The 12,179-nt window shown below is 41.8% G+C and overlaps 1 protein-coding gene and 1 long non-coding RNA gene across 4 annotated transcripts in view; one reads left to right on the forward strand and one right to left on the reverse strand.

Moving 5' to 3' along the window:
* Positions 1-6,397, reverse strand: part of LOC306642299 — a 30,512-nt gene extending 24,115 nt beyond the window's left edge. For all 3 annotated transcript variants that reach the window (XR_013758476.1, XR_013758477.1, XR_013758478.1), the window contains exon 1: positions 3,518-6,397. This is a non-coding gene — a long non-coding RNA (uncharacterized lncRNA). The remainder of the gene's footprint in view (positions 1-3,517) is intronic.
* A 242-nt stretch (positions 6,398-6,639) lies between these two features.
* Positions 6,640-12,179, forward strand: part of TMCO1 (transmembrane and coiled-coil domains 1) — a 34,789-nt gene continuing 29,249 nt past the window's right edge. Inside the window, exons 1-3 of the mRNA XM_079107958.1 lie at positions 6,640-6,826; positions 7,056-7,133; positions 9,569-9,628. Of these exons, the coding sequence (XP_078964084.1) occupies positions 6,757-6,826; positions 7,056-7,133; positions 9,569-9,628 (208 nt within the window). The 5' untranslated portion in view covers positions 6,640-6,756. The remainder of the gene's footprint in view (positions 6,827-7,055; positions 7,134-9,568; positions 9,629-12,179) is intronic.

Genomic DNA, 12,179 nt, shown 5'->3' on the forward strand with positions numbered 1-12,179 from the left:
CCACGTACTCCGGGAACACTGGCAAGCACGACGGTGGCGAATCACCGCAGTCTTTAGGCTCCTATCAGAACTGCCTTGACTCACGTGGGAAAAAAAGGAAGGTGGGATTTCCTTGTTTAGGTATTTAAAGATTTCCTAAGGCACTTCTAACTCCCATGCCACAGAAACTCACTGTTCAGCTGAAGATCTTATACTTTCCACTCCTGGCAAAGGGGCTTTCCCAGCCTCCAGGTGGAAGGGTGCCACCACAGCAGGTTAGAATCCAAGGAAAATCTGCCACCAAGTTCCTGAGCTCCTCACCCTGCCCCTTATTTATAAGTGTTCACTTTTATACCTGGTTTTGATTCATAATTATGTATTATTTTTCTTAAAGAAAATCATTGAAGCTGGCATGGTAGAGAATGCCTGTAACCCCAGTAACTGGAGAGGCTAAGGCAGCAGGATCACAAGTTTGAGGACAGCCTGGCCAATTTAGGCAAGATCTTGATTCAAAAATAATTAAAAACAAAAAGGGCTGGGACATAGCTCAGTGGTAGGGTGCTCCTGGGTTCAATCCCCAGGACTGCCAGGAAAAACAAAAACAAAATTGTGTATGCTTCAGGTCACGTAAGACCTAGAAGTGCCTTGGGTACAAACCTGACAATCATTGATTTAATCTGCCTATTTATCTCATTTAATTCTAGTTATTTTCCATATATAGCTATTTTCTTCTCAATCTCTTTTCTTCTTCCTCTTCTCTTCTGCAGTACTGATTCCCACATGCCACTGGGCTAGATCCCCAGCCTTATTTTGTTTCCTTTTGGAGACAGGGTCTTGCTCAGTTGCCCAGGGTGGCCCAAACCGAGGGCACCCCGCATAATGGACAAGCATTAGACCACTGAGTCACATCCCAAGGCCAGCTGTTGTATCTTAATAGCAAATATTTCAGTGCATGAATGTGGGATGTTTTTATTTGCTTCTTCTCTAATTTCTTCCAGCAACACTCCTTGGGATTCAGTGCTCAAGTCTTTTGTCTCTATGGTTTAATTCCAAGTACTTTATTTTTGATGTTATTGTAAACTGGGTCTCTAAAATTTCCTTTTTGATTGCTCAATGAAATACAATTGATTTGAATGTATGTTCTGTTTGTTTTTGGTGCAGTGCTGGGGGCCCAACCAAGGAAGGGCCTTGTGTCTACTAGGCAAACTCTGCCACTGAGCTTCATCTCCAGTCCACACCTATTGATTTTGTAGCCTTGGAATTTGCTAAATTGGTTTTTCAGTTTCAGTAGGCTTTTTGGTTTTGGATGAAATCTTCAGGGTTTACTATGTATAAGATCAAGCCATTTGCAAACAGATAATTTTATTTCTTCCTTTCCAACTTGCTGACCTAATTTTTAAAAATATTTTTATACCTTTATTCATTTATTAATTTTATGTGGCACTGAGGATGGAAACCAGTGCCTCACACACGCTAGGTAAGCGCTCTACCACTGAGCTATAACCCCAGCCACTGCTGACCTAATTTTTACTTTTCCAACTGAATGGATTAGTCCCCAATATGACTCCTTCCTCATTAATGAGGGTGAGTGTATTTGTACTTGGAGGCCTTAATGACAGTCCCTGCTTCCACACTTCATATCATGGCAGAAGAAACCTAAAGCTTCAGTTCCATCTCCAGACCTTAGTTCTTACTCCTTGCTTTGACTCTTAGTAAGTATTGGAGTAGAAAAAATTTGAGGACTAACTGACTACAAAATCAGGTTTGAGCCTACTTATCATCCTTAGCCTACTTATCATCCTTTCAAGTGCATAACATAGATGACTGGTTTATAATCACCTTTGAGAGTGGACACTCAGAAAAAAATGCACACCAAAACTTTTCATATAGTATTAGATTTATGGATCTCCTAAAATCAACCATGGACTTCTTAGTTGCAGTATGGATTCAGTCACCTGCTCAATCCTATTTCTACTGAATACATATCCTTTACAGTTAGGTTGTTTCTGCTCCCATGTCTGACCAAGTCCTCGTGACCAATTCCCTGTGTCCTAATTACATCTTACCTTTACTTCAAGGTCCATCTAAAGTTCTCATTCTTCTGAACAGTTCTTACAGCCCATCTTCCTCTCTCCCCAAAGTATATCTCATTCATTAAATACATACATATTGTACAGCTTCTCTGCCCCAGACTGCAATCCAAAAGCTGCATATGCAACAATAAACAACAGATGGTCTCTTCCTCAAAAACAGTGCTGGACAACTCGAAAGCAAATTAAACATGTACTTACGACACACACACAAACTCAGAGAAAATTATCTGAAAAAAAGATACTTCAGGCAGTCGTGGTGGCATACACCTATAATTCCAGAGACTCAGGAGGCTGAGTCAGGAGGATCCCAAGTTCAAAGCCAGCTTCAGCAACTTAGTGAGGTCCTAAGCAACTTAGCAGGAGCTGTCTCAAAATAAAACATAAAAGGAGTGGGGATGTGGCTCCGTGGTTAAGCACCCCTGGGTTCAATCCCTGATACAAAAAAAAAAAAAAAAAAAAGATATTTCAAAAGTAATAAAGTCTGGGGATATAGCTCAGTTGGTAGAGTGTTTGCCTTGCAAGCGTAAGGCCCTGGGTTCAATCCCCAGCACCACAAAAAAAAAAAAAAAAAAAAAAAAAAGTCTGCTATTTGATTTGTACATTACCCTGATGGATTTTTGGGGGCAGGGGATATAGCTTAGTTGGTAGAGTGCTTGCCTAGCATGCACAAAGCCCAGGGTTCGATTCCCCAGCACCACCTTAAAGAAAAAAATACATAGATAAATTCATGTTTCACTTTGGTATTATGTTTTTTTATTTTATTTTTTTTTAGTTATCAATGGATCTTTTACTTATTTATATGTGGTGCCGAGTATCAAACCCAGGGCTTCATATATGCCAAGCAAATGCTCTACCACTGAGCTACAACTCCAGACTCTGGTATTCCTTTTTAAATTACATTATAGAAGAGATGTCAATCTTTTCAGTGCCCAGGAGTTCTAAAGCCTAGTGCCTAGGCTATTTCACTAGCCTAGTAGGGAAAAAATAATTTTTCCTAAAAACTTGATTCCTCTTTTTTATTAGGTGTTCAAGAAAAAAATTTGGGAACTGCCCTCAACTCCTTTCTCATCCCAATTCTCCATATCCAGTCATTTTTTTTTTCTTACAGTATGCTCAATGTTATTCTTTTTCTTAATCTCTTAATGTGCCTAATTTATAAATTAACCTTCATCACAGGCACGAATAGGAGAAAACACAGTATATGTAGGGTTCGGTATTATCCACTGGGAGTTACTGGAAAGTACCACCTGTCAATACAGTGGGGGGCTGCTATGTGTTCATCCCATCCTTTTACTCCTCTTCTGCATTCCCCAGCATATTCTTCCCTTATGACCATGACCTAAGTTGATGATCAGTGACATGAGTTTCTAGTTTTGCTATTTAAAAAGAAGTTGGCAATGAAATATTTCCTGGTCTCTTAGCTTGCCATAGTATTTTGTACTGACCTGAATGATGGCTTGGCAGGCATCACAGTTTGGGCTCAAAGCTTTTGTCCTTGAAAACTTTAGGTATTTCACTGTTTTGCAATGTCTTCTTCCAGCGTTGTTGAAGAGAAGTCTGTTGTGATTCTCATCCAATTCCTTTCCCCGTAATACCTTTCTCTCTCTCTTCCTCCAGTCATCTTTGTATTTGAGAAAGATCACTACCACCTGTATTAGAAAAATACACTGGAGGAGACAGAATTAGGTATAGAACTGGAGAACAGTTTGAAAGTTGTCACACCAACGAAGACAATGGTGACCTGCAAGAAGTAGAACACAAAGAACCGATGTGGGAAGAGTTGAAGGACAGGAATTTATCTCAAGTGGTATGCAGACATCAGAATGAAAGGAGATTTTGAGGACAGTGCCCTTACTTCAGGTTTGGAAAAAGAGGCAGATGGGAGTGCCACTTCGTAAGAGAAAGAAGAAGGGAGACTGGAGTTGGGGAGAACACAAACGGCTTAGGTTGGAATATCCAAATGAACAGAGTAAGGAAAGTGGTTCAAGGGTTATGTACTTAGTGGGTTTTTTTAATTAAAATGATTTTTTTATGGTACTGGGGATGAAACCCAGCATCTAGCACAATACTAATTAACATTTATTGCGACCTTACTATGGATCAGGTATTATTCTAAGTACTTTACTCATACGTGCCTTGAGAAACTAAACAAAATCTTTTGGACTGAAGTACTTACTATTATGCCATTTTACATGCAAGTAAACTGAGGCAGTGTGAATAATTTGTGTAAAATTGCCTGCCTAGTGGATGAGAGGGGAGAGTTGAAGACAAGTAGTCTGACTTCAGAACTTGAAACTTAACCCCATATAAACCTCACAGTGATTCTGGAAGGTAGGTAATTTTTCTTTCTTTTTTTTTTGGGGGGGGGTGGGTGGGTGCTGGAGGTTTGAACCCAGGACCTTGTGCATACAAGGGGAAGGTAGGTATTTTTACCTCTACTTTAAAAATCTAAAAATGAGGCACAGAGAAAGTGAATAACTTGCAAAAAGAACAGAATTCACCTATAATTGGGCTATGATTAAAATCTAATGTCTAAGCCAGGCATGCCTGTAATTCCAGCTATTTGGGAGGCTAAGGCAAGAGGATTCGAAGTTCAAGGCCAGCTCAGGTAATGTAGTGAGAGTCTATCTCAAAAAATAAAATAAATAAAAAGTGCTGGGAATGTAGCTCAGTGGTAGAATCTCTGGGTTCAATCTTTAGAATAGTGCATATAAAAAAATGTCTATAATAATATATACATGTGTGTGTGTGTGTATATATATATATATATATATATATATATATATATATGTTTTTCCAGGCATGGTGGCACCCTCCTGTAATCCCAGCAGCTTGGGAGGCTGACAAGGTGACAAGGAGGATCACAAGTTCAAAGCCAGCTTCAGCAACTTAGTGAGGCCCTAAGCAACTTAGTGAGACCCTATCTCAAAATAAAAAGTAAAAAGGGCTGGAGAGATAGCTTAGGGATTGAGCACCCCTGGGTTCAATACTTGGTAAAAACAAAACACACACACACACACACACACACAAACACATTTTCAAATTTGAGATAAGATCTTGATAAATTGCCCAGACTGGCCTTGAACTCGGGATCCTCCTGTCTTAACCTCCCAAATAGCTTGGATTACAGGTGTGTGCCACTGCACCTAGCTTTATGAAATCTTTTCAGTGTATTTCATTAATTCTAAGATGAATTTCTTTTCAATTTTAACATCTTTAAAACATGCTCCTGACAACAGTTGTTGTGTTGTAGTTTAATCAGCACTTTTTCTTTAGTAGCATATCAAAATAATGGTGTATCTTACAATTAGCTACATGTTGAACTTGAATTGTATGCCAAGCACAGCTTTAAATGTCTTATGGTAGCCTCTTTCTCATACACTCTTCCTAACAGTTTCATGCCGCTAGGGTTACTAGCACCATTTTACTGATGAGGAAACTGAGGTCCAAAGATGTTAAACAAGACATGTTCAAGCACTTGTATAATTTAAATGGCAGAAACATAACTGAAAATCAGGCCTGACTTCAAAGGTCATGCTCTTATCATATCAACGTTTACCTTGGATGATACAATGTTAAATGAAGACCTATCCTTGGACTGGGGATGTAGCTTAGTGGTAGAGCACTTGCCTAGCATGCTGGAGGCTCTGGATTCAATCCCAGCCAAAGCAACAAGAGCAAAACCCAAAACAAAACAAAAAAGGACAAACAAATCCAATTTATCCTTATCTGAACTGCTACTCAAATCAAGGTCTAGCTCAAATGTTGTTTTTACTGCTTTCCCACCTCCTCCAGAAAAAAACAAAATACAAACAAACAAAGAAAAAAATGCAACTTGTTCTCATCTACGTTCCCCTAAGTTTTGTGTGTGTCACTGAGCTACATCCCCAGTCCCTTCTATTTTGGAACAGGGTCTCTTTATATTGCCCAGGCTGACCTGGAATTTGAGATCTTCCTGCCTGCTCCCCTCAAGTAGCTGGGATGACAGGCGTGGGCCATCGCGCCTGGCTGTGCTTGCATGGCATTTTAAGAACATCTATATCAAACCGTATTGTAATGTGCGATTTCCCTGGGGAATCTGGGAAGTAAGAAATATTATCTTGCTCATCTTTGTGCCCCTACCAGGTCCACTGTTGTTCCTGACATAGAAGCTGCGTGTCTGTTACAAGGAGACAAGGTCTCCGCTGGCAAGTCTAACAGAGAAGACGAGGAACGCACTTATAACCCGCGACACAAGTCAACTATAAAGAGCCATAAACCGGGTGGAGGACTAGAACAGGAAGGAATCCTCGGCGGCCACAGCGGTGGGGGAGCAGCCGGGCCGGCCCGCATGCGGAGCTGAGCCTGTGCTCGGGCTGAGGTCCCGGGCCTGTGGCCTTCTGGACTCTGCTGAGTTTCCGGTACTTCCGAACTCAACTGTCACCCCGGCGCCAGGAGTTCTGGCTTGTCCTGTAGGCCGCCCATCGGGGGACCGCCGAGCATCGCCATCAGGCACCGCGAGACGCCAGCTCTCGCGAGATCCGCTCGGCCGGACCCGCCCGGCACTTCCGGCCCGGCCCGGAAGCGGAAGTGCGCTCTCTCTTGTCCAAGCGGCGTCTGGCCGGGTGGTCGCCCGGGCAGCCGTCGCTCCCTCCTCTGGTTCTGGGGCGCGTCCCGCGGTGCGGGGCGCGGGGGCGAGCGCGCGATGAGCACCATGTTCGCCGACACGCTGCTCATCGTCTTCATCTCCGTGTGCACCGCCCTGCTGGCCGAGGGTGAGGCCGGGCCCGCGGCGCGGGCGGGCGGGTTTCTCCGGCCTGCTTGCACACGCTCGGACCCCTCGGACGGCACCTGCGTGGTAGCCGGTGGCTTTTAGGTTTGAAAGCAGTCACTTAGGTGTAAATAAGATGCAGAGTGGCGATCCCCCGCCCCCAGCAGTAGCCCTAATTGCGGGTGGTTGTGACTGTCCAATCTCTTGTGAGCTTGTTGCTTTTGACGTTTCAGGCATAACCTGGGTCCTGGTGTACAGGACAGACAAGTACAAGAGACTGAAGGCGGAAGTGGAAAAACAGAGCAAAAAACGTGAGTACGGTTAGCAGTACTTCGGACGTGTCAAGTTCCTGGAGTGCGCGTTGACAGTATTTTAGGAGCACCAACAGTAGCACAAGCTTTATAGCAACATCAAAATAATGCAACTTGAGTTGAAGTCCATTAATGCAGCATGTATAATAAAACCACAGGGGCTGCAGTAGTTAGATCTGAAGAAGGGGTCCAGTTCTGTGTATGGTACTGCGAAAGGCTCCATGATGCAGATGAACTTGCAGACCCTCTGGATAGTTAGAATTTGGATAGAGAATGAGGTGGGGGAAGGATATTCCGGGTAAAAAAAATATGAGCCAAAAATACGGAAATTTTAACGGGTTAGCTATGTTTGAAGAATAACAGGCCATTGTGACTAGTGTAGAGATAAGTGGTGTCTTCAGGGATACCAAGTTTTCAGTTGAGTGAGAAGGTTGAAGAGGTGTTTGAGGAAGAGATTGAAGTTTGTTGTCTTGGAAATAAAACAGGAATTCAGAATGGCACAGCTGAGGATATGAGGAGAATGGTTTCTCATAGGCACAATTTGGCTTTTGATATTCTTTTATCTCATTTGAGTAGCTGGCGATGTAGCTCAGTGGAAGAGTGATTGCCGGGCCTACACATGCTCAAGTGCTGAGTCTGATCCTCAGCACCATAGGGGGGAAAATATCATTTATTTGATCCACGTTATAAGAGAGGAGATTGAGCCCTGGCTGTGGTGGTACCCGCCTATAATTCCAGCAGCTTGGGTCTGAGGCAGGATGATCTTGAGTTTAAAACAAGGTACTAAGTAACTCACTGAGACCCTGTCTCTAAATAAAATACAGAATAGGGCTGGGGATGTGGCTCTGTATCGAATGCCCCTGAGTTCTATCCCCAGTATCAAAAAAAAAAAGAAAGAAAGAAAGGAGGTAGACACTCAGAAAGCTAATGATATACTTACACACAGAGCAAACAAAAGAATTAGAGACCAGCCCAGGTATGGTGGTGCATACCTGTAATACAGTGGCTTGGGAAGCTAAGGTAGAAGGAACACAAGTTCAGAGCCAGCTTCAGCAACAGCGAGGCCCTAATCAACTGTGTGAGACCCTGTCTCTAAATAAAATATACAAAAAAACAATAGGCCTGAGGGTGTGGCTCAGTGGTAAGTGCCCCTGAGTTCAAGCCTCTATACTCCCTCTCCAAAAAAAAGACTTAGCGCACACACACACACACACACACCCACCTTCCCTGACCCTGCCCTGAAGGTGTGGTTCGGTGGTTCAATGGGCCTCCTCTGGGTTCAATCCCCAGTATCACACACACAAAGACAGTATTTAAAAGTCAGGTGCAGTGGTGCATGCCTATAAGCCCAGTGCCTTGTGGAGGGGAATTGAAGCAGAAGGATCCAATTCAAGGCCAGCCTGATCAATTTAGTGAGACCCTGTCTCAAAAAAAAAAAAGAAAAGAAAAAGAAAAAAAAAGAACTGATGGGCTGAGGAGATAACTCGGTGGTAAAGCACTTGCCCAGCATACATCAGGCCCTAGGTTCAATCCCTATCACCACATTAAAAAATAAACAACAACAATAAAATGGTTAAAAAAAAAAGCTCAGGATGTAGCTCAGTGGTGGAACACTCCTGGGGTCAGTCCCCAGTAGCACACACACAAAGACACAAGGCAGTACTTAATCAAAGTGGAGATGACCAGCTGGGTGTGATGGCACACCTCCATAATCCCAGCTACTTGGGAGGTTGAGGCAGGAGGATTGCATGTTTAAGTCCAGTCTGGGAAACTTTGGGAGAACCTTTCTCAAAATTTAAAAAAAAAAAAAAAAAAAAAAAAAAAAATAGGGCCAGGGATGTGGTTCAGTAGTGGAGTGCCCGAGTTGTTATTACTTAAGGTACTGGGACTCGAAGTCCAGTATCCTCTACCACCGAGTGACATCCTCAGCCCTTTTTGTTTGTTTTAAGGCAGGGTCTTGCTAAGTTGCTGAGACTGGCCTGTAACTTGAAATCCTACTATCTCAGCTTTCAGAGTCACTGAGATTACAAGTGTGTACTACCACACCTGGCTGCATATTGTCTTAATGTAATACTTCATCAATATTAGGTTATTGATACTTAAAATTATTATTAATTTTAATTGCTACTATTATTAGTAGCAATTTTGGGTATTGAACACAGGGCCTCAAGTATGTGAGACAAGTGTTCTATCACTAAACTACAACCCCAGCCAGCTACTATTGTTGTATTCTTAGAATGTTGTGTCTACATTCATTGTCAGCAGATTTGGGAATAGGCTGGTTAACTTAATCATGACCATGATCAAAGTCTGACTTTCTTATAAGCTTCTTTCATTGATTAAGCCATGAGAAAGTCTGCTTTTTTTTTTTTTTAAGTATAATACATAATTTTTTTGTATAATTAATTTTTACTGTGTTTCTCTGGTGTTCACAGTGGAAAAGAAGAAGGAAACCATAACAGAGTCAGCTGGTCGACAACAAAAAAAGAAAATAGGTGAAGTATTAATCTAAATAAAATTTAAGGCTTGGGAAAAATAAATTTTTAGATGAAAATATAATAAAGTTGCTGATGTTTGCAAGATCCTGGATTTTATCCTTAGCACTGAAACAATAAAATAAATAAAATTAAAATGGCTGGGAATGTAGCTCAGTGGTAGAGCACCCCTGGGCGGTTCAAGCCCAGTGCCCTGTCCCCACACACCCAAAATATGATTATCAAAGAGCTTTACCCATGACACTTTGATTCTCAGAAATAGTGAAATTACTGCTGTTCACTTCATTCTTACTGAGAATTCCTTTCTTTTGTTGCATCACTGTTATATCTCTCCTTCCCTCAAAAACTATCTTTAAAAAAAAGGGATGTGTGTATTTATTTGTGTGTGCGTACACATACATATATGTAAATAGATTTTACACACACACATACATATATAAATTTAAGCAAGTGAAAATTTGAAAGTCAGTACTTTTTTCTGCTCCCACAGGACTTTCTCCCAAGGTTTTCTGATTTAAATGTCTTGAAGTATTTAACTGGCTCAGCTGATCATTTTATGCCATTTTCTAGGAGAGCTTATAGAGTGACTGCCTCTTGGGTGATTGCAGGACAGGGGCTGTGCGTTAGGGTTCTCCAGAAAGAACCAGTTGGATATATATCCATACAGATATTTGAGATGGAATTTTTTGGAAGAATTGAGTCACATGATCATAAACCCTGGCAGGTCTCATAGTAGGTCATCTGCAGGCTGACTCTTGATCTGAGGCCAAAGTCCGAGAACCCAAGGGGCCACTGCTGCAAGACCTAGTCCAAAGGCCAGAGCACCTGGGGTCGTATCATCCAAGGGCAGGGAAAGTGGGTGGCCGCTCCAGAAAGGAGAGGAGTTTGCCTTTCCTCTACCTCTGTGTTCTGTCTTGGCCCTCAGCCCACATGGATGGTCTCCGCCTGCTTTAGGCGGGGGTGTGTCTTCCTTACTTGGTACACTGATTCAGATAACAGTCTTCTCTGGGAGACCTTCACAGATAGCTCCAGATATGAACCTTTGCTGGCTACCTGTATCCCTTAGTCAGTCAAGTTGATACCTAGAATTAAGCAGCATGGGTTATGGATTTTCACATGACTGACTTTTCAGCACTAGCTATAGCTAGAGACTTGTCTTTAGAAGGGTCTGAGAAGGGGAGGGCAGTCAGTCTGAAGCTTGACTGAGTAGGGTATGCGTTTTTTCCTTAGTGGCATGGAAATTTGGGAAGATGCTTCTGAACTTGAACGTATTTTGAGCCCTGACTTTACTTATTCTTTGTAGACCTGTCTTTATGCTATTTTAATTGACTGAAGTTGGTTCCACTTTGTGGTCAGGATGAGTGCTGTCACTGCTACTAGTGTATTCCAGTGAATACAAGAAATGTAAAATTTGGGGATTTTAATCTTTGCTCTTTTGGGGGTACTAGGGATGAACCCCAGGGGTCTTAACTTCTGAGCCTCATCCTCAGACCTTTTTATTTTTTTATTTTGAGGCAAGTTCTCGCTAAGTTCCTTAGGGCCTTGCTAAATTGCTGAGGCTGGCTTTGAACTTGTGATTGTGATCCTCACTTGGATTGCAGGCATGCACCACTATGCCTGGCTAATCTTTTGTCTATCATTTTGGATTAAAACAATAACTCTAGAATATAAATGTGCCTTCTGCATATTTCCAGATTCATTTGTCCTTGAAATTTCCTGACATTTCATAGAGATTTTGTTCCAAAAGTTCACTGGTAAAAGGTGCATAGAATTCTTCCCAAAAGGAATAGTTTTTCCTTTGGAAAATAATTGTCCCCTGTATTAAATACTGAGGTTCTTTCTGGGTCACATAGGTACATAATAATTCACGTGGAACAAGTGAACACTAAATGACATATACTGTTTATCTCCAGCAACCAGCATCTTAAAATTCTAGATCTTCAAAGGGAGACACAGAAGGTTTGGGAGCATATTTATTTCACCCTATAGCTGAAAGCAATGGGAAGTGCAGCCATCTTGGATGCCTTGGGCTTCCAGTGCTGAGTTGTCTTTTTGACTTGGGAGCAAGGTCCACCAGCTGTGGTTCTTTAAGCAACCCACCAGAATGCAAATGACATGAGCTTAAGAACATAACTTCCTTACTTATTGGACAAAACAACTTTTTTAGAGAATTTATGTTAGTTAACTGATATTAACTAGCAGCTAAGTTAAATCAGAGCCATAGAGAATTAATCAACAAGTAGTTCCCCATTTCAAGTAGAATGATTAGCTGCAAAACTATTCTCATAATGACATGAATCATTATTCTCAGATGTCCAATTCCTGCTAAGAAACAGTTTAACGTCTTTTCAAAGTAAGTTGTACTTAGTAGTTACTTCCTAATGTGACTTTCCTTCAAGTTATTCCTCCGTGGAAATAGTTTCTTCATCTTTAAATGAAGATCTTTAAACATGTAGCTTTTAGAACTTGGACTGTTCTCATGTAAACCACGTATTATATGGTCCTTATTGACATGATAGTCTTCATCAGTGTATTTAACCTGTAACGTGAA

This window comes from Sciurus vulgaris (assembly GCF_902686455.1).
Source record: "Sciurus vulgaris genome assembly, chromosome: 12".
In the NCBI taxonomy this organism is placed as follows: domain Eukaryota; kingdom Metazoa; phylum Chordata; class Mammalia; order Rodentia; family Sciuridae; genus Sciurus; species Sciurus vulgaris.